Raw genomic sequence first — 27,794 nt, 5'->3', positions numbered from 1 at the left:
GGTTGTGTCCACAGGAGGTGACCTGGACATCAGAGACTCATAGAGACTCATAGAGACCCATAGACTGACACAGAGACCCATAGACTCACACACAGACTCATAGAGACCCATAGACTCACACAGAGACCCCCAGAGACTCACACAGAGACCCATAGACCCATAGAGACCCACAGAGACTCACACAGAGACCCATAGACCCATAGAGACCCACAAAGACTCACACAGAGACTCATAGAGACCCACAGAGACCCCCAGAGACTCACACAGAGACTCACACAGAGACTCATAGAGACCCACAGAGACTCAGACTAAAACTAAACTGAGTTCAATCTTTAATCCACCACGCCCCCCCGTAGCCCCTCCCCTCCAATGACCCCTTCCCCCCGTAGCCCCTCCCCTCCACGTCCCCCTCCCCCGTAGCCCCTCCCCTCCACGGTCCCCCGTTTCCCCTCCCCTCGCCCCCCCGCTCTAAGCCCCGCCCCCGTGGCCCCGCCCCTCACCCCCCGTGGCCCCGCCCCTCCCCGGTCCCCCCCGTGGCCCCGCCCCTCATCCCCCCCGCCCCCACGTTGCGCCCCGCCCCTCCCGCGAGTCGCCGCCAAGATGGCGGACTTGGAGGCGGTTCTGGCCGATGTCAGCTACCTCATGGCAATGGAGAAGAGCAAGTCCACCCCGGCGGCTCGCGCCAGCAAGAAGATCGTCCTGCCAGAGCCAAGGTACCTCCTCCTCCTCCTCCTCACCACCCCGCTCCTCCTCACCACCCCGCTCACCCTCCTCCTCACCCCGCGTCCTCACCACCTCGCTCGCCACCAACGCCAGCTCATATCGCCACCTCGCGCCCTCTGAGGGGATGACGCCCTCTCACTCACCACCACCACCACTACTCACCATCATCCTCACCACCATCCTCACCATCATCCTCACCACTCACCACCACCACTCACCCCCCTCACCACACTCACCACTCGCCACCACTCACCACCTCGCCACCAACAGCAGCTCACATCACCACCTCTCTCTCACCACCACTCACCATCCTCACCATCTTCACCACCCTCACTCACCATCCTCACCACTCACCACCACTCACCACCACTTACCACCTCGCCACTACTCACCATCCTCACCACCCTCACCACCACTCACCACCTCGCCACCAACAGCAGCTCACATCACCACCTCTCTCTCTCACCACCACTCACCACCCCTCACCACCACTCACCAACACCACCACCACTCACCACCACCACCCACCACCACCACCACTCACCCCCCTCACCACACTCGCCACCACTCACCACCTCGCCACCAACACCAGCTCACATCACCACCTCTCTCTCACCACCACTCACCATCCTCACCATCTTCACCACCCTCACTCACCATCCTCACCACTCACCACCACTCACCACCACTTACCACCTCGCCACTACTCACCATCCTCACCACCCTTACCACCACTCACCACCTCGCCACCAACAGCAGCTCACATCACCACCTCTCTCTCTCACCACCACTCACCACCCCTCACCACCACTCACCAACACCACCACTCACCACCACCACCCACCACCACCACCACTCACCCCCCTCACCACACTCACCACCACTCACCACCTCGCCACCAACACCAGCTCACCACCACCACTCACCCCCCTCACCACACTCACCACCACTCACCACCTCGCCACCAACACCAGCTCACCATCCTCACTCACCACCCTCACTGTGCGTGCTTCCCCTCTCTCTGTCGCTCACCACCTCCTCACCACCTCCTCACCCTCACCTCGCCACCTCTCGTCCTCTGAGGGGATGACGCCCTCTCACTCACCACCACCCTCACCACGCTCACCACCACCACCACCCTCACCACCTCACACACCACCACCACCCTCACCACCACCCTCACCACGCTCACCACCACCACCACTCACCACCACTCACCACCACCCTCACCACGCTCACCACCACCACCACTCACCACCACTCACCACCACCCTCACCACGCTCACCACCACCACCACCCTCACCACCTCACACACCACCACCACCCTCACCACCACCCTCACCACGCTCACCACCACCACCACTCACCACCACTCACCACCACCCTCACCACGCTCACCACCACCACCACCACTCACCACCACTCACCACCACCCTCACCACTCTCACAACCCTCACCACCACTCACCACGCTCACCACGCTCACCACGCTCACCACCACTTACCACCCTCACCACCACTCACCACCACCCCTCACCACCACTCACCACCACCACCCTCACCACCACTCACCACCCTCACCACCACTCACCACCACCACCACTCACCACTCTCACAACCCTCACCACCCCTCACCACCACTCACCACCCTTACCACCCTTACCACCCTCACCACCACCACCCTCACCACCCTCACCACCACCACTCACCACCACCCTCACCACCCTCACCACCACCACTCACCACCACTCACCACCCTCACCACCTCACACTCACCACCACCACCCTCACCACCACCCTCACCACCACCACTCACCACCACCACCACCCTCACCACCACCACTCACCACCACTCACCACCACCCTCACCACTCTCACAACCCTCACCACCACCACTCACCACCCTCACCACCACTCACCACCACTCACCACCCTCACCACCACTCACCACCCTCACCACCACCACCCTCACCACCACTCACCACCACTCACCACCCTCACCACCACTCACCACCCTCACCACCACTCACCACCACCACACACCACTCTCACAACCCTCACCACCCCTCACCACCACTCACCACCCTTACCACCCTTACCACCCTCACCACCACCACCCTCACCACCCTCACCACCACCACTCACCACCACTCACCACCCTCACCACCTCACACTCACCACCACCACCCTCACCACCACCCCTCACCACCACTCACCACCACCACCACCCTCACCACCACCACTCACCACCACTCACCACCACCCTCACCACTCTCACAACACTCACCACCCTCACCACCACTCACCACCACTCACCACCCTCACCACCCTCACCACCACTCACCACCCTCACCACCACCACCACCCTCACCACCACTCACCACCACTCACCACCCTCACCACCACTCACCACCCTCACCACCACCCTCACCACCACTCACCACCACTCACCACCCTCACCACCACTCACCACCACTCACAACCACTCACCACCCTCACCACCACTCCCACCCTCACCACCTCAAACTGACCACCACCACCCTCACGACGACTCACCACCACTCACCACCCTCACCACCCTCACCACGACTCACCACCACCACCACCACCACCCTCACCACCACTCACCACCACTCACCACCCTCACCACCACTCACCACCCTCACCACCACCCTCACCACCACTCACCACCACTCACCACCCTCACCACCACTCACCACCACTCACAACCACTCACCACCCTCACCACCACTCACCACCACTCACAACCACCACCTCACACTCACCACCACCACCCTCACCACCACTCACCACCCTCATCACCACCCTCACCACGACTCACCACCACTCACCACCCTCACCACCACTCACCACCACTCACCACCCTCACCACCACTCACCACCCTCACCACCACCACCCTGACCACCACTCACCACCACTCACCACCACCCTCACCACCACTCACCACCCTCACCACCCTCACACTCACCACCACCCTCACCACCACCACCCTCACCACCACTCACCACCCTGACCATCACAACCACTCACCACCACCCTCACCACCCTCACCACCCTCACCACCACCACCACCACCCTCACCACCACCACCCTCACCACCACTCACCACCCTCACCACCACCACCCTCACCACCACTCACCACCACCCTCACCACCCTCACCACCCTCACACTCACCCCCACCACCCTCACCACCCTCACACTCACCACCACCACCACCACCCTCACCACCACCCTCACCACCACCCTCACCACCACCACCACCCTCACCACCACCCTCACCACCAGCACCCTCACCACCACTCACCACCACTCACCACCACCACCACCCTCACACTCACCACCACCCTCACCACCACCACTCACCACCACTCTCACCACCACTTCACCACCACTTCACCACCACCACCCTCACCACCACCACCCTCACCACCACCACCCTCACCACCACCACCACCCTCACCACCACCACCCTCACCACCACCACCACCCTCACCACCACTCACCACTACTCACCACCACCACCCTCACCACCACCCTCACCACCACCACCACCCTCACCACCACTCATCACCCTCACACTCACCACCACCCTCACCACCCTCACCACCACCCTCACCACCACCCTCACACTCACCACCACCCTCACCACCCTCACCACCACCCTCACCACCACCCTCACCACCACCACCCTCACCACCCTCACCACCACCCTCACACTCACCACCACCACCCTCACCACCACCACCACTACCCTCACCACCACCCTCACCACCACCACCACCACCCTCACCACCACCACCCTCACCACCACCCTCACCACCACCCTCACCACCACCACCCTCACCACCACCCTCACCACCACCACCCTCACCACCACCACCACCACCCTCACCACCACCCTCACCACCACTCACCACCCTCACCACCACCCTCAACACCACCCTCACCACCCTCACCACCACCCTCACCACCACCACCCTCACCACCCTCACCACCACCACCACCACCCTCACCACCCTCACCACCGCTCACCACCACTCACCACCCTCACCACCCTCACACTCACCACTACTCACCACCACCCTCACCACCACCACCACCACCCTCACCACCCTCACACTCACCCTCACCACCCTCACCACCCTCACCACCACCACCCTCACCACCACCACCACCCTCAACACCACCACCCTCACCACCCTCACCACCACCTCCCTCACCACCACCACCACCCTCACCACCACCCTCACCACCACCCTCACCACCACTCACCACCACTCACCACCACTCACCACCACTCACCACCACACTCACCACCACCACCACCCTCACCACCACCCTCACCACCCTCACCACCACTCTCACCACCACCACCACCACCCTCACCACCACCCTCACCACCCTCACCACCCTCACCACCACTCACCACCCTCACCACCCTCACACTCACCACTACTCACCACCACCCTCACCACCACCACCCTCACCACCCTCACCACCACCCTCACCACCCTTACCACCACCACCACCCTCACCACCACCCTCACCACCCTCACCACCACCACCCTCACCACCACCACCCTCACCACCACCACCCTCACCACCACCACCCTCACCACCACCACCACCTTCACACTCACCACCACCACCCTCACCACCACCACCCTCACCACCACCACCCTCACCACGCTCACCACCACCACCACCCTCACCACCCTCACCACCCTCACCACCACCCTCACCACCACTCACCACCCTCACCACCACCCTCACCACCACTCACCACCACCCTCACCACCCTCACCACCCTCACACTCACCACCACCACCACCACCCTCACCACCACTCTCACCACTACCACCCTCACCACCACCCTCACCACCCTCATCACCACCACCCTCACCACCACCACCACCACCCTCACCACCACCACCACCCTCACCACCACCCTCACCACCACCACCACCCTCACCACCACTCACCACCACTCACCACCACCACCACCCTCACACTCACCACCACCCTCACCACCACCACTCACCACCACTCTCACCACCACTTCACCACCACCACCCTCAACACCACCACCCTCACCACCACCACCCTCACCACCACCACCCTCACCACCACCACCCTCACCACCACCACCACCCTCACCACCACCACCCTCACCACCACCACCACCCTCACCACCACTCACCACTACTCACCACCACCACCCTCACCACCACCCTCACCACCACCACCACCCTCACCACCCTCACCACCACCCTCACCACCACCCTCACCACCACCACCCTCACCACCCTCACCACCCTCACACTCACCACCACCACCCTCACCACCACTACCCTCACCACCACCCTCCCACCACCACCACCACCCTCACCACCACCACCCTCACCACCACCACCCTCGCCACCACCACCCTCACCACCACCCTCACCACCACCCTCACCACCACCACCCTCACCACCACCACCCTCACCACCCTCACCACCACCCTCACCACCACTCACCACCACCCTCACCACCACCCTCACCACCCTCACCACCGCCCTCACCACCACCACCACCACCCTCACCACCACCCTCACCACCCTCACCACCACCACCACCACGCTCACCACCACTCACCACCCCTCACCACCCTCACCACCACCACCCTCACCACCCTCACCACCACCACCACCCTCATCACCACCACCCTCACCACCACCACCCCACACCACCACCACCACCCTCACCATCACCACCACCCTCACCACCACCACCCTCACCACCACCACCACCACCACCCTCACCACCACTCACCACCCTCACCACCACCACCCTCACCACCACTCACCACCACCCTCACCACCCTCACACTCACCACCACCACCCTCACCACCCTCACACTCACCACCACCACCACCCCTCACCACCACTCACACCACCACCACCCTCACCACCACCCTCACCACCACCCTCACCACCCCTCACCACCACCACCCTCACCACCACCACCCTCACCACCACCCTCACCACCACCACCACCACCCTCACCACCACTACCACCCTCACCACCACCCTCACCACCACCCCTCACCACCACCACCCTCACCACCACCTCACCACCACTCACCACCACCACCACCCTCACACTCACCACCACCCTCACCACCACCACTCACCACCACTCTCACCACCACCACCCTCACCACCACCACCCTCACCACCACCACCCTCACCACCACCACCCTCACCACCACCACCACCCTCACCACCACCACCACCACCCTCACCACCACTACCACCCCACCACCACCACCCTCACCACTACCACCACCACCACCACCACCCTCACCACCCTCACCACCACCCTCACCACCACCACCCCTCACCACCCTCATCACCCTCACACTAACCACCACCACCCTCACCACCACCACCACTACCCACACCACCACCCTCACCACCACCACCACCCTCACCACCACCACCACCCTCACCACCACCACCCTCACCACCACCACCCTCACCACGACCCTCACCACCACCCTCACCACCACCACCACCCTCACCACCACCCTCACCACCACTCACCACCACTCACCACCACCCTCACCACCACCCTCACCACCCTCACCACCACCACCACCCTCACCACCACCCCACCACCACCCTCACCACCCTCACCACCCTCACCACCACTCACCACCCTCACCACCCCACACTCACCACTACTCACCACCACCCTCACCACCACCACCACCCTCACCACCACCACCCTCACCACCACCACCCTCACCACCACCACCCCACCCACCACCACCCCACCCACACCCCACCCACCACCACCCTCACCACCACCCCACCACCACCCCACCACCCTCCACCACCACCCACCCACCACCACCACCCACCACCCCACCACCCCACCACCACCACCCCACCACCACCACCACCCTCACCACCCCACCACCCCCACCACCCTCACCCCCACCACCACCCTCACCACCACCACACCACCCACCACCCCCACCACCCTCACCACCACCACCCTCACCACCCCACCACCCCACCACCCTCACCACCACCCCACCACCCCACCACCACCACCCCACCACCACCACCCCACCACCACCCTCACCACCACCCCACCACCCACCACCACCACCTCACCACCACCACCCCACCCACACCACCCTCACCACCACCACCCTCACCACCCCACCCACCACCCCTCACCACCCACCACCCCACCACCCACCCACCACCACACCACCACCACCCCACCCCACCACCCACCCACCACCACCCTCACCACCCACACCACCACCCACACCACCACCCTCACCACCTCACCACCCACCCCACCCACCACCACCACCCTCACCACCCCACCACCCACCACCACCACCCTCACCACCACCCTCACCACCCTCCCACCACCACCCACCCCACCACCACCCTCACCACCACCACCACCCACACCACCACCCCCTCACCACTCACCCCCACCCTCACACTCACCACCACCTCACACTCACCACCACCTCACACTCACCACCACCACCCTCACCACCACCACCCTCACCACCACCACCCTCACCACCACCACCCTCACCACCACCCCCTCACCCACCACCTCCCACCACCACCACCCTCACCACCACCACCCTCACCACCCTCACCACCACCACCACCACCACCCTCACCACCACCACCCTCACCACCCACCACCCTCACCACCACCACCCTCACCACCACCCTCACCACCACCACCACCCTCACCACCACCACCCTCACCACCCTCACCACCCTCACCACCACCCTCACCACCCTCACCACCACCCTCACCCCACCACCCTCACCACCACCACCACCCTCACCACCACCACCCTCACCACCACCACCCTCACCACCACCCTCACCACCCTCACCACCACCCTCACCACCCTCACCACCCTCACCACCACCCTCACCACCCTCACCACCCTCACCCTCACCACCACCTCACCACCCTCACCACCCTCACCACCACCCTCACCACCACCCTCACCACCCTCACCACCACCCTCACCACCCTCACCACCACCCTCACCACCACCCTCACCACCCCCTCACCACCACCCTCACCACCACCCTCACCACCCTCACCACCACCCTCACCACCCTCACCACCACCCTCACCACCCTCACCACCACCCTCACCACCCTCACCACCACCCTCACCACCCTCACCACCACCCTCACCACCCTCACCACCACCACCACCCTCACCACCCTCACCACCACCACCACCCTCACCACCCTCACCACCCTCACCCTCACCACCCTCACCACCCTCATCACCCTCACCACCCTCACCACCCTCACCACCACCCTCACCACCACCCTCACCACCCTCACCACCACCACCACCCTCACCACCCTCACCACCCTCACCACCACCACCACCACCCTCACCACCCTCACCACCACTCACCACCCTCACCACCCTCACCACCCTCATCACCCTCATCACCCTCACCACCCTCACCACCCTCACCACCACCCTCACCACCACCCTCACCACCCTCACCACCCTCATCACCCTCACCACCCTCACCACCCTCACCACCACCCTCACCACCACCCTCACCACCCTCACCACCACCACCACCCTCACCACCCTCACCACCACCACCACCACCACCCTCACCACCCTCACCACCCTCACCACCCTCATCACCCTCACCACCCTCACCACCCTCACCACCCTCACCACCCTCACCACCCTCATCACCCTCACCACCCTCACCACCCTCACCACCACCCTCACCACCACCACCACCCTCACCACCCTCACCACCACCACCACCCTCACCACCCTCACCACCCTCACCACCCTCACCACCCTCACCACCCTCACCACCACCCCTCGGAGGAAGACGTCAGACTGCGCGCTCTCTCTCCCCTCACGACACTGCGCACTCTCCCTTAGCTCTCCCTTAACTCTCCCTTAGCTCTCTCTTAGCTCTCCCTTAGCTCTCCCTTAGCTCTCCCTTAGCTCTCCCTTAGCTCTCCCTTAGCTCTCCCTTAGCTCTCCCTTAGCTCTCCCTTAGCTCTCCCTTAGCTCTCCCTTAGCTCTCCCTTAGCTCTCCCCTCGCTCTCCCTTAGCTCTCTACTGTGTGTACTCTCTCTCTCTCCATCTCCCCATCACTCTCCCTCCATGTGCTGTGTGTGTACTCTCTCTCTCACTGCGTGTGTACTCTCTCTCTCACTGCGTGTGTACTCTCTCTCTCACTGCGTGTGTACTCTCTCTCTCACTGCGTGTGTACTCTCTCTCTCACTGTGTGTGTACTCTCTCTCTCTCACTGCGTGTGTACTCTCTCTCTCACTGTGTGTGTACTCTCTCTCTCACTGTGTGTGTACTCTCTCTCTCACTGCGTGTGTACTCTCTCTCTCTCACTGCGTGTGTACTCTCTCTCTCTCACTGCGTGTGTACTCTCTCTCTCTCTCACTGCGTGTGTACTCTCTCTCTCTCACTGCGTGTGTACTCTCTCTCTCTCTCACTGCGTGTGTACTCTCTCTCTCTCTCACTGCGTGTGTACTCTCTCTCTCTCACTGCGTGTGTACTCTCTCTCTCTCTCACTGCGTGTGTACTCTCTCTCTCTCACTGCGTGTGTACTCTCTCTCTCTCTCACTGCGTGTGTACTCTCTCTCTCACTGTGTGTGTACTCTCTCTCTCTCACTGCGTGTGTACTCTCTCTCTCTCACTGCGTGTGTACTCTCTCTCTCACTGTGTGTGTACTCTCTCTCTCTCTCACTGCGTGTGTACTCTCTCTCTCTCACTGTGTGTGTACTCTCTCTCTCTCACTGTGTGTGTACTCTCTCTCTCTCACTGTGTGTGTACTCTCTCTCTCACTGTGTGTGTACTCTCTCTCTCTCACTGTGTGTGTACTCTCTCTCTCTCTCACTGCGTGTGTACTCTCTCTCTCACTGTGTGTGTACTCTCTCTCTCACTGTGTGTGTACTCTCTCTCTCACTGTGTGTGTACTCTCTCTCTCACTGCGTGTGTACTCTCTCTCTCTCTCACTGCGTGTGTACTCTCTCTCTCACTGTGTGTGTACTCTCTCTCTCACTGTGTGTGTACTCTCTCTCTCACTGCGTGTGTACTCTCTCTCTCACTGTGTGTGTACTCTCTCTCTCTCACTGCGTGTGTACTCTCTCTCTCACTGCGTGTGTACTCTCTCTCTCTCTCACTGCGTGTGTACTCTCTCTCTCTCTCACTGCGTGTGTACTCTCTCTCTCTCTCACTGCGTGTGTACTCTCTCTCTCTCTCACTGCGTGTGTACTCTCTCTCTCTCACTGCGTGTGTACTCTCTCTCTCACTGTGTGTGTACTCTCTCTCTCTCTCACTGCGTGTGTACTCTCTCTCTCTCTCACTGCGTGTGTACTCTCTCTCTCTCTCACTGTGTGTGTACTCTCTCTCTCTCTCACTGCGTGTGTACTCTCTCTCTCTCTCACTGCGTGTGTACTCTCTCTCTCTCTCACTGCGTGTGTACTCTCTCTCTCTCTCACTGCGTGTGTACTCTCTCTCTCACTGCGTGTGTACTCTCTCTCTCTCTCACTGCGTGTGTACTCTCTCTCTCTCTCACTGCGTGTGTACTCTCTCTCTCTCTCACTGCGTGTGTACTCTCTCTCTCACTGTGTGTGTACTCTCTCTCTCTCTCACTGCGTGTGTACTCTCTCTCTCTCTCACTGCGTGTGTACTCTCTCTCTCTCTCACTGCGTGTGTACTCTCTCTCTCTCTCACTGCGTGTGTACTCTCTCTCTCACTGCGTGTGTACTCTCTCTCTCTCACTGCGTGTGTACTCTCTCTCTCACTGTGTGTGTACTCTCTCTCTCTCTCACTGCGTGTGTACTCTCTCTCTCTCTCACTGCGTGTGTACTCTCTCTCTCACTGCGTGTGTACTCTCTCTCTCTCTCACTGTGTGTGTACTCTCTCTCTCACTGCGTGTGTACTCTCTCTCTCTCTCACTGCGTGTGTACTCTCTCTCTCACTGCGTGTGTACTCTCTCTCTCTCTCACTGCGTGTGTACTCTCTCTCTCACTGCGTGTGTACTCTCTCTCTCTCTCACTGTGTGTGTACTCTCTCTCTCACTGTGTGTGTACTCTCTCTCTCACTGCGTGTGTACTCTCTCTCTCTCACTGTGTGTGTACTCTCTCTCTCTCACTGCGTGTGTACTCTCTCTCTCACTGCGTGTGTACTCTCTCTCTCTCACTGCGTGTGTACTCTCTCTCTCACTGTGTGTGTACTCTCTCTCTTCACTGTGTGTGTACTCTCTCTCTCTCACTGTGTGTGTACTCTCTCTCTCACTGCGTGTGTACTCTCTCTCTCTCTCACTGTGTGTGTACTCTCTCTCTCTCACTGCGTGTGTACTCTCTCTCTCTCTCACTGCGTGTGTACTCTCTCTCTCTCTCACTGTGTGTGTACTCTCTCTCTCTCACTGCGTGTGTACTCTCTCTCTCTCTCACTGTGTGTGTACTCTCTCTCTCTCACTGCGTGTGTACTCTCTCTCTCACTGCGTGTATACTCTCTCTCTCACTGTGTGTGTACTCTCTCTCTCTCACTGTGTGTGTACTCTCTCTCTCACTGTGTGTGTACTCTCTCTCTCTCACTGCGTGTGTACTCTCTCTCTCTCTGCGTGTGTACTCTCTCTCTCACTGTGTGTGTACTCTCTCTCTCTCACTGCGTGTGTACTCTCTCTCTCTCACTGTGTGTGTACTCTCTCTCTCACTGCGTGTGTACTCTCTCTCACTGCGTGTGTACTCTCTCTCTCTCTCACTGCGTGTGTACTCTCTCTCTCACTGCGTGTGTACTCTCTCTCTCTCTCACTGTGTGTGTACTCTCTCTCTCACTGCGTGTGTACTCTCTCTCTCACTGTGTGTGTACTCTCTCTCTCACTGTGTGTGTACTCTCTCTCTCTCACTGCGTGTGTACTCTCTCTCTCTCACTGCGTGTGTACTCTCTCTCACTGCGTGTGTACTCTCTCTCTCACTGTGTGTGTACTCTCTCTCTCTCTCACTGCGTGTGTACTCTCTCTCTCTCACTGCGTGTGTACTCTCTCTCTCTCACTGTGTGTGTACTCTCTCTCTCACTGTGTGTGTACTCTCTCTCTCTCACTGTGTGTGTACTCTCTCTCTCACTGTGTGTGTACTCTCTCTCTCACTGCGTGTGTACTCTCTCTCTCTCACTGTGTGTGTACTCTCTCTCTCACTGCGTGTGTACTCTCTCTCTCTCTCACTGTGTGTACTCTCTCTCTCACTGTGTGTGTACTCTCTCTCTCACTGTGTGTGTACTCTCTCTCTCACTGCGTGTGTACTCTCTCTCTCACTGCGTGTGTACTCTCTCTCTCACTGCGTGTGTACTCTCTCTCTCTCTCACTGTGTGTGTACTCTCTCTCTCACTGCGTGTGTACTCTCTCTCTCACTGCGTGTGTACTCTCTCTCTCTCACTGCGTGTGTACTCTCTCTCTCTCACTGCGTGTGTACTCTCTCTCTCACTGCGTGTGTACTCTCTCTCTCTCACTGCGTGTGTACTCTCTCTCTCTCACTGTGTGTGTACTCTCTCTCTCACTGTGTGTGTACTCTCTCTCTCACTGTGTGTGTACTCTCTCTCTCTCACTGTGTGTGTACTCTCTCTCTCTCACTGTGTGTGTACTCTCTCTCTCACTGCGTGTGTACTCTCTCTCTCTCACTGCGTGTGTACTCTCTCTCTCTCACTGCGTGTGTACTCTCTCTCTCTCACTGTGTGTGTACTCTCTCTCTCTCACTGTGTGTGTACTCTCTCTCTCACTGTGTGTGTACTCTCTCTCTCACTGTGTGTGTACTCTCTCTCTCTCACTGCGTGTGTACTCTCTCTCTCACTGTGTGTGTACTCTCTCTCTCTCACTGTGTGTGTACTCTCTCTCTCACTGTGTGTGTACTCTCTCTCTCACTGCGTGTGTACTCTCTCTCTCTCACTGTGTGTGTACTCTCTCTCTCACTGCGTGTGTACTCTCTCTCTCTCTCACTGTGTGTACTCTCTCTCTCACTGTGTGTGTACTCTCTCTCTCACTGTGTGTGTACTCTCTCTCTCACTGCGTGTGTACTCTCTCTCTCACTGCGTGTGTACTCTCTCTCTCACTGCGTGTGTACTCTCTCTCTCTCTCACTGTGTGTGTACTCTCTCTCTCTCTCACTGCGTGTGTACTCTCTCTCTCACTGCGTGTGTACTCTCTCTCTCTCACTGCGTGTGTACTCTCTCTCTCTCACTGCGTGTGTACTCTCTCTCTCACTGCGTGTGTACTCTCTCTCTCTCACTGCGTGTGTACTCTCTCTCTCTCACTGTGTGTGTACTCTCTCTCTCACTGTGTGTGTACTCTCTCTCTCACTGTGTGTGTACTCTCTCTCTCTCACTGTGTGTGTACTCTCTCTCTCTCACTGTGTGTGTACTCTCTCTCTCACTGCGTGTGTACTCTCTCTCTCTCACTGCGTGTGTACTCTCTCTCTCACTGCGTGTGTACTCTCTCTCTCACTGTGTGTGTACTCTCTCTCTCTCACTGCGTGTGTACTCTCTCTCTCACTGCGTGTGTACTCTCTCTCTCTCACTGCGTGTGTACTCTCTCTCTCTCACTGCGTGTGTACTCTCTCTCTCTCACTGCGTGTGTACTCTCTCTCTCACTGTGTGTGTACTCTCTCTCTCTCACTGTGTGTGTACTCTCTCTCTCACTGTGTGTGTACTCTCTCTCTCACTGCGTGTGTACTCTCTCTCTCTCACTGCGTGTGTACTCTCTCTCTCTCACTGCGTGTGTACTCTCTCTCTCACTGTGTGTGTACTCTCTCTCTCTCACTGCGTGTGTACTCTCTCTCTCACTGCGTGTGTACTCTCTCTCTCTCACTGCGTGTGTACTCTCTCTCTCACTGCGTGTGTACTCTCTCTCTCACTGCGTGTGTACTCTCTCTCTCACTGCGTGTGTACTCTCTCTCTCACTGCGTGTGTACTCTCTCTCTCACTGCGTGTGTACTCTCTCTCTCTCACTGCGTGTGTACTCTCTCTCTCACTGCGTGTGTACTCTCTCTCTCACTGTGTGTGTACTCTCTCTCTCTCACTGTGTGTGTACTCTCTCTCTCACTGCGTGTGTACTCTCTCTCTCACTGTGTGTGTACTCTCTCTCTCACTGCGTGTGTACTCTCTCTCTCACTGTGTGTGTACTCTCTCTCTCACTGCGTGTGTACTCTCTCTCTCTCACTGCGTGTGTACTCTCTCTCTCACTGCGTGTGTACTCTCTCTCTCACTGCGTGTGTACTCTCTCTCACTGCGTGTGTACTCTCTCTCTCACTGCGTGTGTACTCTCTCTCTCACTGCGTGTGTACTCTCTCTCTCACTGCGTGTGTACTCTCTCTCTCACTGCGTGTGTACTCTCTCTCTCACTGTGTGTGTACTCTCTCTCTCACTGTGTGTGTACTCTCTCTCTCACTGTGTGTGTACTCTCTCTCTCTCTCACTGCGTGTGTACTCTCTCTCTCACTGTGTGTGTACTCTCTCTCTCTCTCACTGCGTGTGTACTCTCTCTCTCTCACTGCGTGTGTACTCTCTCTCTCACTGTGTGTGTACTCTCTCTCTCACTGCGTGTGTACTCTCTCTCTCACTGCGTGTGTACTCTCTCTCTCACTGCGTGTGTACTCTCTCTCTCTCTCACTGTGTGTGTACTCTCTCTCTCACTGCGTGTGTACTCTCTCTCTCACTGTGTGTGTACTCTCTCTCTCACTGCGTGTGTACTCTCTCTCACTGTGTGTGTACTCTCTCTCTCTCTCACTGTGTGTGTACTCTCTCTCTCTCACTGCGTGTGTACTCTCTCTCTCACTGTGTACAGTATCTGTGTGTGTGTGTACAGTATCTGTGTGTGTGTGTACAGTATCTGTGTGTGTGTGTACAGTATCTGTGTGTGTGTGTACAGTATGTGTGTGTGTGTGTACAGTATCTGTGTGTGTGTGTACAGTATCTGTGTGTGTGTGTACAGTATCTGTGTGTGTGTGTACAGTATCTGTGTGTGTGTGTACAGTATCTGTGTGTGTGTGTGTACAGTATCTGTGTGTGTGTGTGTACAGTATCTGTGTGTGTGTGTGTACAGTATCTGTGTGTGTGTGTGTACAGTATCTGTGTGTGTGTGTACAGTATCTGTGTGTGTGTGTACAGTATCTGTGTGTGTGTGTGTACAGTATCTGTGTGTGTGTGTGTACAGTATCTGTGTGTGTGTGTGTACAGTATCTGTGTGTGTGTGTGTACAGTATCTGTGTGTGTGTGTGTACAGTATCTGTGTGTGTGTGTACAGTATCTGTGTGTGTGTGTACAGTATCTGTGTGTGTGTGTACAGTATCTGTGTGTGTGTGTACAGTATCTGTGTGTGTGTGTACAGTATCTGTGTGTGTGTGTGTACAGTATCTGTGTGTGTGTGTACAGTATCTGTGTGTGTGTGTGTACAGTATCTGTGTGTGTGTGTGTACAGTATCTGTGTGTGTGTGTGTACAGTATCTGTGTGTGTGTGTGTACAGTATCTGTGTGTGTGTGTGTACAGTATCTGTGTGTGTGTGTGTACAGTATCTGTGTGTGTGTGTGTACAGTATCTGTGTGTGTGTGTACAGTGTCTGTGTGTGTGTGTACAGTGTCTGTGTGTGTGTGTACAGTGTCTGTGTGTGTGTGTACAGTGTCTGTGTGTGTGTGTACAGTATCTGTGTGTGTGTGTGTACAGTATCTGTGTGTGTGTGTGTACAGTATATGTGTGTGTACAGTATCTGTGTGTGTGTACAGTATCTGTGTGTGTGTGTACAGTATCTGTGTGTGTGTGTGTACAGTATCTGTGTGTGTGTGTGTACAGTGTATGTGTGTGTACCTTGTCTGTGTCTCTGTGTGTGTACAGTATCTGTGTGTGTGTGTACAGTATCTGTGTGTGTGTGTACAGTATCTGTGTGTGTGTACAGTATCTGTGTGTGTGTGTACAGTGTGTGTGTGTGTACAGTATCTGTGTGTGTGTGTACAGTGTGTGTGTGTGTACAGTATCTGTGTGTGTGTGTACAGTATCTGTGTGTGTGTGTACAGTATCTGTGTGTGTGTGTACAGTGGCTGTGTGTACAGTATCTGTGTGTGTACAGTATCTGTCTCTGTGTGTGTGTACAGTGTCTGTGTGTGTACAGTGTCTGTGTGTGTACAGTGTCTGTGTGTGTACAGTGTCTGTGTGTACAGTATCTGTATCCCCCCTCAACCCCCCTAGCCCCTCCCCCCCAACCCCCCCCCCCCCTTTCCTCGATGCTGATTGGTTGCTCGTTATGCTAATGAGTCGAGGGCTCTCACTCGAATGAGGAAGTGCGCTGGTTCGTGCGTCACGTGACACTGTTATTATAATTTATACTCAACATCACCATCACCAACATCACCACCATGAACATCACCACCATCATCACCACCACCAATATCACCACCATCACCATCATCACCACCATCACCAATATCACCATCATCACCACCACCACCAATATCACCACCATCACCATCATCACCACCATCACCAATATCACCATCATCACCACCACCACCAATATCACCATCACCACCATCAACATCACCACCATGATCATCACCACCATCACCACCATCAACATCACCACCATCATCACCACCATCGTCATCAATATCATCAACATCACCACCATCACCACCATCACCAATATCACCACCATCACCACCACCAATATCACCATCATCACTACCACCACCAATATCACCACCACCAATATCACCACCACCACCAATATCACCACCACCACCACCAATATCACCACCACCACCAATATCACCACCACCACCACCAATATCACCACCACCACCAATATCACCACCACCAATATCACCACCACCACCAATATCACCACCACCACCATTATCACCACCACCAATATCACCACCACCACCATTATCACCATCACCACTTTCTTTGCTTGTGTCATGTCTCTGTGTGTGTCTCTGTGTGTGTGGCTGTGTGTGCCTCTGTGTGTGATTGTCTGTGTGTGTCTCTGTGTGTGATTGTCTGTGTGTGTGTCTCTGTGTGTGTCTCTGTGTGTATGTAATGTATGTGTTTGTGTCTCTGTGTGTAATGTCTGTGTGTAATGTCTGTGTCTGTGTGTGTGTCTCTGTGTGTGTGTGTGTCTCTGTCTCTGTCTGTGTGTGTGTCTGTGTGTGTGTCTCTGTGTGTGTGTGTGTCTGTGTCTGTCTGTGCGTGTGTCTGTGTGTATGTAATGTCTGTGTGTGTGTCTGTGTGTATGTAATGTCTGTGTGTATGTAATGTCTGTGTGTAATGTCTGTGTCTGTGTGTGTGTGTGTCTCTGTGTCTCTGTCTGTGTCTGTCTCTGTGTCTCTGTGTGTGTGTGTGTCTGTGCGTGTGTCTGTGTGCATGTAATGTCTGTGTGTGTGTCTGTGTGTGTGTCTCTGTGTGTGTATGTCTCTGTGTCTCTGTGTGTGTGTGTGTCTGTGCGTGTGTCTGTGTGTATGTAATGTCTGTGTGTGTCTCTGTGTGTATGTAATGTCTGTGTGTAATGTCTGTGTGTGTGTGTGTGTCTGTGTGTGTCTCTGTGTGTATGTAATGTCTGTGTGTGTGTGTCTCTGTCTGTGTGTCTCTGTCTGTGTGTGTGTCTGTGTGTATGTAATGTCTGTGTGTGTGTATGTAATGTCTGTGTGTGTGTGCGTGTCTCCCTCTCTCTCAGTATTCGCAGCGTGATGCAGAAGTACCTGGAGGAGAGGGGAGAAGTGGCGTTTGAGAAAATATTCAAGCAGAGAATCGGTGAGTCAGTCACCTCACAGTGGCTAGGAGATGTTGACTACCTCGCCTGGTACACAGGAGGTCGTGGGTTCGATCCCGACCCTGACGATGCCTGCTGCTGCTGTATATTGGGAGTCTGCGTCTCTCTCCCCGTGGTGAGATGTTGACTACCTCGCCTGGTACACAGGAGGTCGGGTAGCTAAAGCACAGCAAGTTGGTACAGTAGGGGGCACAGGTGGAGCATCAGCCAGTCATCTCGGTCATCTCGGTCAGTCGACCCGTGGCACCTGCTGGGTCTGCCCCGTGACCTCCTGCCGGCGGGCGTTTGACACTTCACGTGGCCTCAAGGTGCACTTGGCCTGGCACAAGCGTCGTGGTGACGTCACCGCCACTTAGTGGCGAATGGCGGTTGTTGTTGTTGTGTTTGAGTGGGTGAGTGAGTGTGAGTGAGTGTTTGAGTGGGTGAGTGAGTGTGTGTGTGAGTAAGTGTATGTGTGGCTGAGTGTATGAGTGGTTATGTGTATTAGTGGGTATGTGAGTGGGTGAGTGTGTGAGTGTATGAGTGGGTGAGTGAGTGAGTGGGTGAGTGTGAGTGAGTGGGTGAGTGAGTGTATGAGTGGGTGAGTGAGTGGGTGAGGGAGTGGGTGGGTGAGTGAGTGAGTGAGTGGGTGGGTGAGTAAGTGAGTGTGTGAGTGTATAAGTGGGTGAGTAAGTGAGTGTGTGAGTGGGTGAGTGTGTGAGTGAGTGTATGAGTGGGTGAGTGAGTGAGTGGGTGAGTGAGTGAGTGGGTGAGTGTGTGAGTGGGTGAGTGAGTGGGTGAGTGTGTGAGTGGGTGAATGTGTGGGTGAGTGAGTGAGTGTATGAGTGAGTGAGTGAGTGGGTGAGTGTGTGAGTGGGTGAATGTGTGGGCGAGTGAGTGAGTGTATGAGTGAGTGTGTGAGTGGGTGAATGTGTGGGTGAGTGAGTGAGTGAGTGTATGAGTGAGTGAGTGAGTGGGTGAGTGTGTGGGTGGGTGAGTGAGTGTATTAGTGGGTGTGTGAGTGGGTGAGTGGACGATGAAGATGAGAGAGGTGGTGATCTTGGTTCTCTCGGTAGGAGGTGATGTTGACGCTAGCCGCACCATTTACCGGGGCTGCTCGCTCGATGCGAACCGCGGACCTTGAAAGATGTGGAGGGAGAATTTCTAAAACATTAAAATAATAAAACAGCAAACTAAGTAGCGAACGGGCTGTTTCTCACCCCTCGTGGTCACCGCAGATTGCCATCGCGGCTGCAGCGGAAGCAGCTTTGTTTCATTATTTATTTATTTATTATTATTATTAATCTAAAGACTTGCTGGAAAGTCTGGTCCACAGGAGGTCCTGGGTTCTGTCTAGGGACCCTGACGATGCCTGCTGCTGTTTATTTGAAGTCTGCGTCTCTCTCTCATCATCATCACCACGGTGGCTATGAGATGTTGACTACCTCGCCTGGTCTACAGGAGGTCTATGTGGAGTCTGCGTCTCTCTCTCATCATCATCACCACGGTGGCTAGGAGATTTTGACTACCTCGCCTGGTCTACAGGAGGTCTGTGTCTCTCTCATCATCATCATCACGGTGGCTATGAGATGTTGACTACCTCGCCTGGTATACAGGAGGTCTGTGTCTCTCTCATCATCATCATCACGGTGGCTATGATATGTTGACTGCCTCGCCTGGACTACAGGAGGTCTGTGTCTCTCATCATCATCATCATGGTGGCTAGGAGATGTTGACTACCTCGCCTGGTCTACAGGAGGTCTGTGTCTCTCTCATCATCATCACCACGGTGGCTATGAGATGTTGACTACCTCGCCTGGTATACAGGAGGTCTGTGTCTCTCTCATCATCATCATCACGGTGGCTATGATATGTTGACTGCCTCGCCTGGACTACAGGAGGTCTGTGTCTCTCATCATCATCATCATGGTGGCTAGGAGATGTTGACTACCTCGCCTGGTCTACAGGAGGTCTGTGTCTCTCATCATCATCATCATGGTGGCTAGGAGATGTTGACTACCTCGCCTGGTCTACAGGAGGTCTGTGTCTCTCATCATCATCATCACAGTGGCTATGAGATGTTGACTACCTCGCCTGGTCTACAGGAGGTCTGTGTCTCTCTCATCATCATCACCACTGTGGCTATGAGATGTTGACTACCTCGCCTGGTCTACAGGAGGTCTGTGTCTCTCTCATCATCACCACGGTGGCTATGAGATGTTGACTACCTCGCCTGGTCTACAGGAGGTCTGCGTCTCTCTCTCCGTGGTGGTCACTGCGTCGACCACCCCCTCCACGTTTAGAATGGACACCTGGACGCGTTGCGAGTGAGTTGGCTGACGATGGCGGTGAGCTTGGCCCTCTGGCTGAGCTGCTATCACCGCAGGTCGCTTGTTTGACAAAGAGCGACCAGACCTCAGTTGGGGCCTTTCAGCTGCTACGATGAACACAGTTTAGTCTGTGTGTGGGCCTTTGTGGGTCTGTGTGGGCCTCTGTGGGTCTGTGTGGGTCTCTGTGGGTCTCTGTGGGTCTATGTGGGTCTATGTGGGTCTTTGTGGGTCTGTGTGGGTCTCTGTGTGGGTCTATGTGGGTCTCTGTGGGTCTGTGTGTGTCTCTGTGTGTCTCTGTGTGTCTCTGTGTGTCTCTGTGTGTCTCTGTGAGTCTCTGTGGGTCTCTGTGTGGGTCTGTGTGTCTCTGTGGGTCTCTGTGTGTCTCTGTGGGTCTCTGTGGGTCTCTGTGTGGGTCTGTGTGTCTCTGTGGGTCTCTGTGCGTCTCTGTGGGTCTCTGTGTGGGTCTGTGTGTCTCTGTGTGTCTCTGTGGGTCTCTGTGGGTCTCTGTGGGTCTCTGTGGGTCTCTGTGCGTCTCTGTGGGTCTCTGTGTGTCTCTGTGCGTCTCTGTGTGTCTCTGTGCGTCTCTGTGGGTCTCTGTGCGTCTCTGTGCGTCTCTGTGGGTCTCTGTGCGTCTCTGTGGGTCTCTGTGGGTCTGTATGTCTCTGTGGGTCTCTGTGGGTCTCTGTGGGTCTCTGTGCGTCTCTGTGGGTCTGTGTGTCTCTGTGTGTCTCTGTGCGTCTCTGTGTGTCTCTGTGGGTCTCTGTGGGTCTCTGTGCGTCTCTGTGGGTCTCTGTGCGTCTCTGTGCGTCTCTGTGCGTCTCTGTGCGTCTCTGTGCGTCTCTGTGGGTCTCTGTGGGTCTCTGTGGGTCTCTGTGGGTATCTGTGACTCTATGGGTCTCTTGGTCTTAACGTGAGTGTTAGTACTACTGTTAGTACTAGCGTTAGTACTATTATTAGTGCTAGTGTTAGTACTATTATTAGTGTGAGTGTTAGTACTATTAGTTATTGTGTTAGTACTATTATTAGTGTGAGTGTTAGTACTATTAGTTCTTGTGTTAGTACTATTATGCTGTTCCCACAAGAATGTTGTTGTTGTTGTTGTCGTGGTTGTGATGCCTCGGGGCTCCGTGAGGGTGGGGACCCCGGCATAGGAATGTGGAATGTCCACCACCGCCTCTGGGGTCCTCGACTATTTATTTGTCATCATGGGAGTAGCCCCTGGGTAGCTGGCGGTGTCGTTGTGACTCACTCACTCACCCAATCACTCACCCACTCACCCACCCACTCATCCACTCACTCACTCACCCACTCACTCACCCACTCACCCACTCACTCACCCACTCACCCACTCACCCACTCACCCACCCACTCACTCACCCACTCACTCACCCACTCACCCACTCACCCACTCACTCACCCACTCACTCACTCACCCACTCACTCACCCACTCACTCACCCACTCACTCACCCACTCACTCACCCACTCACTCGCCCACCCACTCGCTCACCCACTCGCTCATCCACTCACCCACCCACTCACTCACCCACCCACTCACTCACCCGCCCACTCACTCACCCGCTCACTCACCCACCCACTCACCCACTCACTCACCCACTCACTCACCCACCCACTCACTCACCCACTCGCTCATCCACTCACCCACCCACTCACTCACTCACCCACCCACTCACTCACCCGCTCACTCACCCACCCACCCACTCACTCACCCACTCACTCACCCACTCACTCACCCACTCACTCACTCACTCACCCACTCGCTCATCCACTCACTCACCCACCCACCCACTCACCCACTCACCCACTCACCCACCCACTCACCCACTCACCCACTCACTCACTCACCCACTCACCCACCCACTCACCCACCCACTCACTCACCCACCCACTCACTCACCCGCTCACTCACCCACCCACTCACCCACTCACTCACCCACTCACTCACCCACTCACTCGCCCACCCACTCGCTCACCCACTCGCTCATCCACTCACCCACCCACTCACTCACCCACCCACTCACTCACCCACCCACTCACTCACCCGTTCACTCACCCACCCACTCACTCACCCACTCACTCACCCACCCACTCACTCACCCACTCGCTCATCCACTCACCCACCCACCCACTCACCCACCCACCCACTCACTCACCCACCCACTCACTCACCCACTCACTCACCCACCCACTCACTCACCCACTCGCTCATCCACTCACCCACCCACCCACTCACACACCCACTCACCCACTCACTCACTCCCTCACTCATCCGCTCACTCACCCACTCACCCACTCACCCACCCACACTCACCCACCCACTCACTCACTCACTCACTCACTCACCCACTCACTCACTCACTCACCCACTCACTCACTCACTCACTCACCCACTCACCCACCCACTCACCCACCCACCCACTCACTCACCCACTCACTCACCCACTCACCCACTCACCCACCCACCCACCCACCCCACCCACTCACCCACTCACTCACCCACTCACCCACCCACCCACTCACTCACCCACCCACCCACTCACTCACTCACTCACCCCACCCACTCACTCACTCACTCACCCACCCACTCACCCACTCACTCACTCACCCACCCACTCACCCACTCACTCACTCACCCACCCACTCACCCACTCACCCACCCACCCACTCACTCACCCACCCACTCACTCACCCACTCACTCACCCACTCACTCACCCACTCACTCACCCACTCACCCACCCCCACTCACCCACTCACCCACCCACCCACTCACCCACTCACTCACCCACTCACTCACGCACTCACTCACCTACTCACTCACCCACTCACCCACTCACCCACTCACTCACTCACCCACCCACTCACTCACTCACCCACTCACTGACTCACCCACTCACTCAACCACTCACTCAACCACTCACTCATCCACGTACCCACTCACTCATTCCCTCACCCACTCACTCACTCACCCACTCACTCACTCACTCACCCACCCACCCACCCACTCACCCACTCACCCACTCACTGACTCACCCACTCACTCAACCACTCACTCAACCACTCACTCATCCACGTACCCACCCACCCACTCAGCGACCCACTCACCCTTGGGTGTGTATGGTGGTTGTGTGTCCCTATTGTGGTTTTGGTGGTTGTGGTGGTTGTCTTCATAGGTGCTTGCTAACAGCACTTGCCCCAAAAGTCTGTTAAGGCTATACGGGGGATTTTTGTCTTTGGTTGTTGTGGTTATGGTGGTGGTTACGGTGGTGGTGGTAGTCATGGTTGTGGTTAGTGGTTATTGATGTGGTGGTGGTGATGCTGGTGGTAGTTGTGGTGGTGGTGATGATGTTTGTGGTTGTGTTGGTGATGGTGGTGGTGATGGTGGGATTTTACCATCAGCCCCGGCAAAACTAAGCACCTACCTGAGTATTCTGTGCCTCCAAACACTCCACCCCCTCAGCTCCCCATTGGTGATGGGGCAGTTGTGAAGAGAGTGGAGAGTTTCCCATACCTGGGCAGTGTGCTCATAACCAGCTCTGGTTTAACAGCAGAGGTCTCACTCCGAATCAGTCGAGCGGCAATGTCTTTTCATCGGTTGCGTAACGCCGCTGTGTGGAAGCTACCTGGTCTGTCGCTCCGCACGAAGCTTCGGGTCTTCTCGGCCACAGTCATTCCCTCCCTTCTCTACGCTTGCGAAACGTGGACCCCTCTAATGGAGCATCTTCGCCGGTTATAATCGTTTAGGCTGGCCTGCCTACGATCCATCCTGGGTTTAACCTGCAGGCTGGATTGTGTGAGGAGCTCACAAATCCTTGAAATATCTGGGCAAATTTCCATCGGTGAGCTCCTCCGGCAGGCAAGTCTGCGCTGGCTGGGTCATGTAGCCCTCATGCCCAGCCACCGCATGCCCAAGCAGCTCCTGTTTGGCTGCATCGAGGGGGCTAAACGGGCGCGGCACGGGCTAGAGAAGAGATGGAGTGATGTGGTACAGGAGGACGCTGAGCTGAGTGGACTTGCCGATGACTGGTACCAGCGGTGTCAAGATCGGCCTCAGTGGAGGAGGCTCGTGAAGGACGCTACTGGGCAGTTGGAGGCAGTCGCCCTCCAACAACAACGGAGGGCGGAGGAGCGACGCTCACAACAACGAGCGGAGCGCCGGGTGGCTAAAGCACAGCAAGTTGGCACAGTAGGGGGCACAGGTGGTGCATCAGCCAGTCATCTCGGTCATCTCGGTCAGTCGACCCGTGGCACCTGCTGGGTCTGCCCCGTGACCTCCTGCCAGCGGGCGTTCGACACTTCACGTGGCCTCAAGGTGCACATGGCCTGGCACAAGCGTCGTGGTGACGTCACCGCCACTTAGTGGCGAATGGCGGTTGTTGGTATTGGTGATAATGCTGGTAATGGTGGTGGTGGTGATGCTGGTGGTAGTTATGGTGATGATGTTGATGGTAGTAATGATGGTGATGATGGTGGTGATGATGGTGATGATGATGGTGATGATGATGGTGATGATGCTGGTAATGGTGGTGATGATGATGGTGGTGATGATGATGGTGGTGATGATGATGGTGATGATGATGGTGATGATGATGGTGATGATGCTGGTAATGGTGGTGATGATGATGGTGGTGATGATGATGGTGATGATGATGATGATAGTGATGATGATGGTGGTGATGGTGATGATGATGGTGATGATGCTGGTAATGGTGGTGATGATGATGATGATGATGGTGGTGGTGATGATGATGGTGATAATGATGGTGATGATGATGATGGTAATTGCAGTGATGATGATGATGATGGTGGTGATGATGATGATAGTGATGATGCTGGTGGTAGTTATGGTGATGATGGTGGTGATGATGATGATGATAGTGATGATGATGGTGATGATGATGGTGATGATGATGGTGATGATGCTGGTAATGGTGGTGATGATGATGGTGGTGATGATGATGGTGGTGATGATGATGGTGATGATGATGGTGATGATGATGGTGATGATGCTGGTAATGGTGGTGATGATGATGATGATGATGGTGGTGATGATGATGGTGATAATGATGGTGATGATGATGATGGTAATTGCAGTGATGATGATGATGATGGTGGTGATGATGATGATAGTGATGATGCTGGTGGTAGTTATGGTGATGATGGTGGTGATGATGATGATGATGATAGTGATGATGATGGTGATGATGATGGTGATGATGATGGTGATGATGCTGGTAATGGTGGTGATGATGATGGTGGTGATGATGATGGTGATGATGGTGGTGATGATGATGATGTTGGTGATGACGATGATGGTGGTGATGATGATGATGACGATGATGGTGGTGATGATGATGATGGTGGTGATGATGATGATGGTGGTGATGATGATGATGTTGATGATGGCGGTGATGATGATGATGATGGTGATGATGATGATGGCGGTGATGTTGATGGTCATGATGATGATGGTGATGGTGATAGTAATGATGGTTATGATGATGATGATGGTGATGATGATGATGGTGGTGGTAGTGATGATGGCGGTGATGATGATGATGATGGCGGTGATGATGATGGTGATGATGATAGTGATAGTGGTGATGATGATGGTGATGATGATGATGGTGATGATGATGGTGATGATGATGGTGATGATGATAGTGATAGTGGTGATGATGATGGTGATGATGATGATGTCTCTGCTTCAGGTTATCTCCTCTTCAAAGAATTTTGTGAAAACGTGGTGGACGAACCGGTACCACAACTCCAGTTCTACGAGGAGGTGGGTGAGTGAGTGAATGGGTGGGTGGGTGAGTGGGTGGGTGGGTGGGTGAGTGGGTGGGTGAGTGGGTGGGTCGGTGGGTGAGTGGGTGGGTGAGTGGGTGGGTGAGTGGGTGGGTGGGTGAGTGGGTGGGTGGGTGGGTGGGTGAGTGGGTGGGTGGGTGAGTGGGTGGGTGGGTGAGTGGGTGGGTGGGTGGGTGGGTGAGTGAGTAAGTGAGTGGGTGGGTGGGTGGGTGAGTGAGTGAGTGAGTGGGTAGGTGGGTGGGTGGGTGGGTGGGTGAGTGAATGGGTGAGTGAATGGGTGAGTGGGTGAGTGGGTAGGTGGGTGGGTGGGTGAGTGGGTGGGTGGGTGGGTGGGTGAGTGAGTGGGTAGGTGGGTGAGTGAGTGGGTGGGTGGGTGGAGTGGGTGAGTGAGTGAGTGAGTGGGTGAGTGGGTGAGTGGGTGAGTTGGGTGAGTGGGTGAGCGAGTGGGTGAGCGAGTGGGTGAGTTGGCAAGTGAATGAATATTCGTGTTTTCCAACTTTCCACTGGACTCCTCCTCAGCTCACCCCTCCCGCTCACCCCTCCCGCTCACCCCTCCCGCTCACTCCTCCCGCTCACCCCCTCCCGCTCACACCCTCAGATCAAGGAGTACGAGAAGCTGGACTCTGAGGACGAGCGGCTCCAGCGCAGCCGGCAAATCTACGACAAATACATCATGAAGGAGCTTCTCTCATCCTCACAACGTGGGCCCCTCACCACTCGCTCACTCACCCACTCGCTCACCCACTCGCTCACCCACTCGCTCACCCACTCACTCACTCACTCACCCACTTCGCTCACCCACTCGCTCACCCACTCACTCACTCACCACTCGCTCACCCACTCGCTCACTCGCCTCACCCACTCACCCACCCACTTACCCACTCACCCACCCACTCACTCACCCACCCAACCACTCACCTACCCACCCACTCACCCACCCACCCACTCACCCACCCACCCACTCACTCACTCACCCACTCGCTCACCCACTCACTCACTCACCCACTCGCTCACCCCACTCGCTCACTTCGCTCACCCACTCACCCACC

General features: G+C 56.2%; 1 protein-coding gene across 1 annotated transcript; it reads left to right on the top strand.

The window, feature by feature from the left end:
• Positions 1-569: 569 nt before the first annotated feature.
• On the top strand, positions 570-27,446 carry LOC144954455 (G protein-coupled receptor kinase 3-like; the record flags this gene model as incomplete). Its single annotated transcript, XM_078884955.1, has 4 exons — positions 570-713; positions 18,515-18,591; positions 26,649-26,722; positions 27,344-27,446. Coding segments are annotated over exons 1-4 (367 nt in total), but the record flags the coding sequence as incomplete, so codon positions are not given.
• Positions 27,447-27,794: the final 348 nt, after the last annotated feature.

This window comes from Lampetra fluviatilis, unplaced genomic scaffold (assembly GCF_964198595.1).
Source record: "Lampetra fluviatilis unplaced genomic scaffold, kcLamFluv1.1 SCAFFOLD_706, whole genome shotgun sequence".
Classification (NCBI taxonomy): Eukaryota; Metazoa; Chordata; class Hyperoartia; order Petromyzontiformes; family Petromyzontidae; genus Lampetra; species Lampetra fluviatilis.
Note: the sequence above shows the minus strand (reverse complement) of the source record. Positions and strands in the feature narration are given on the sequence as shown.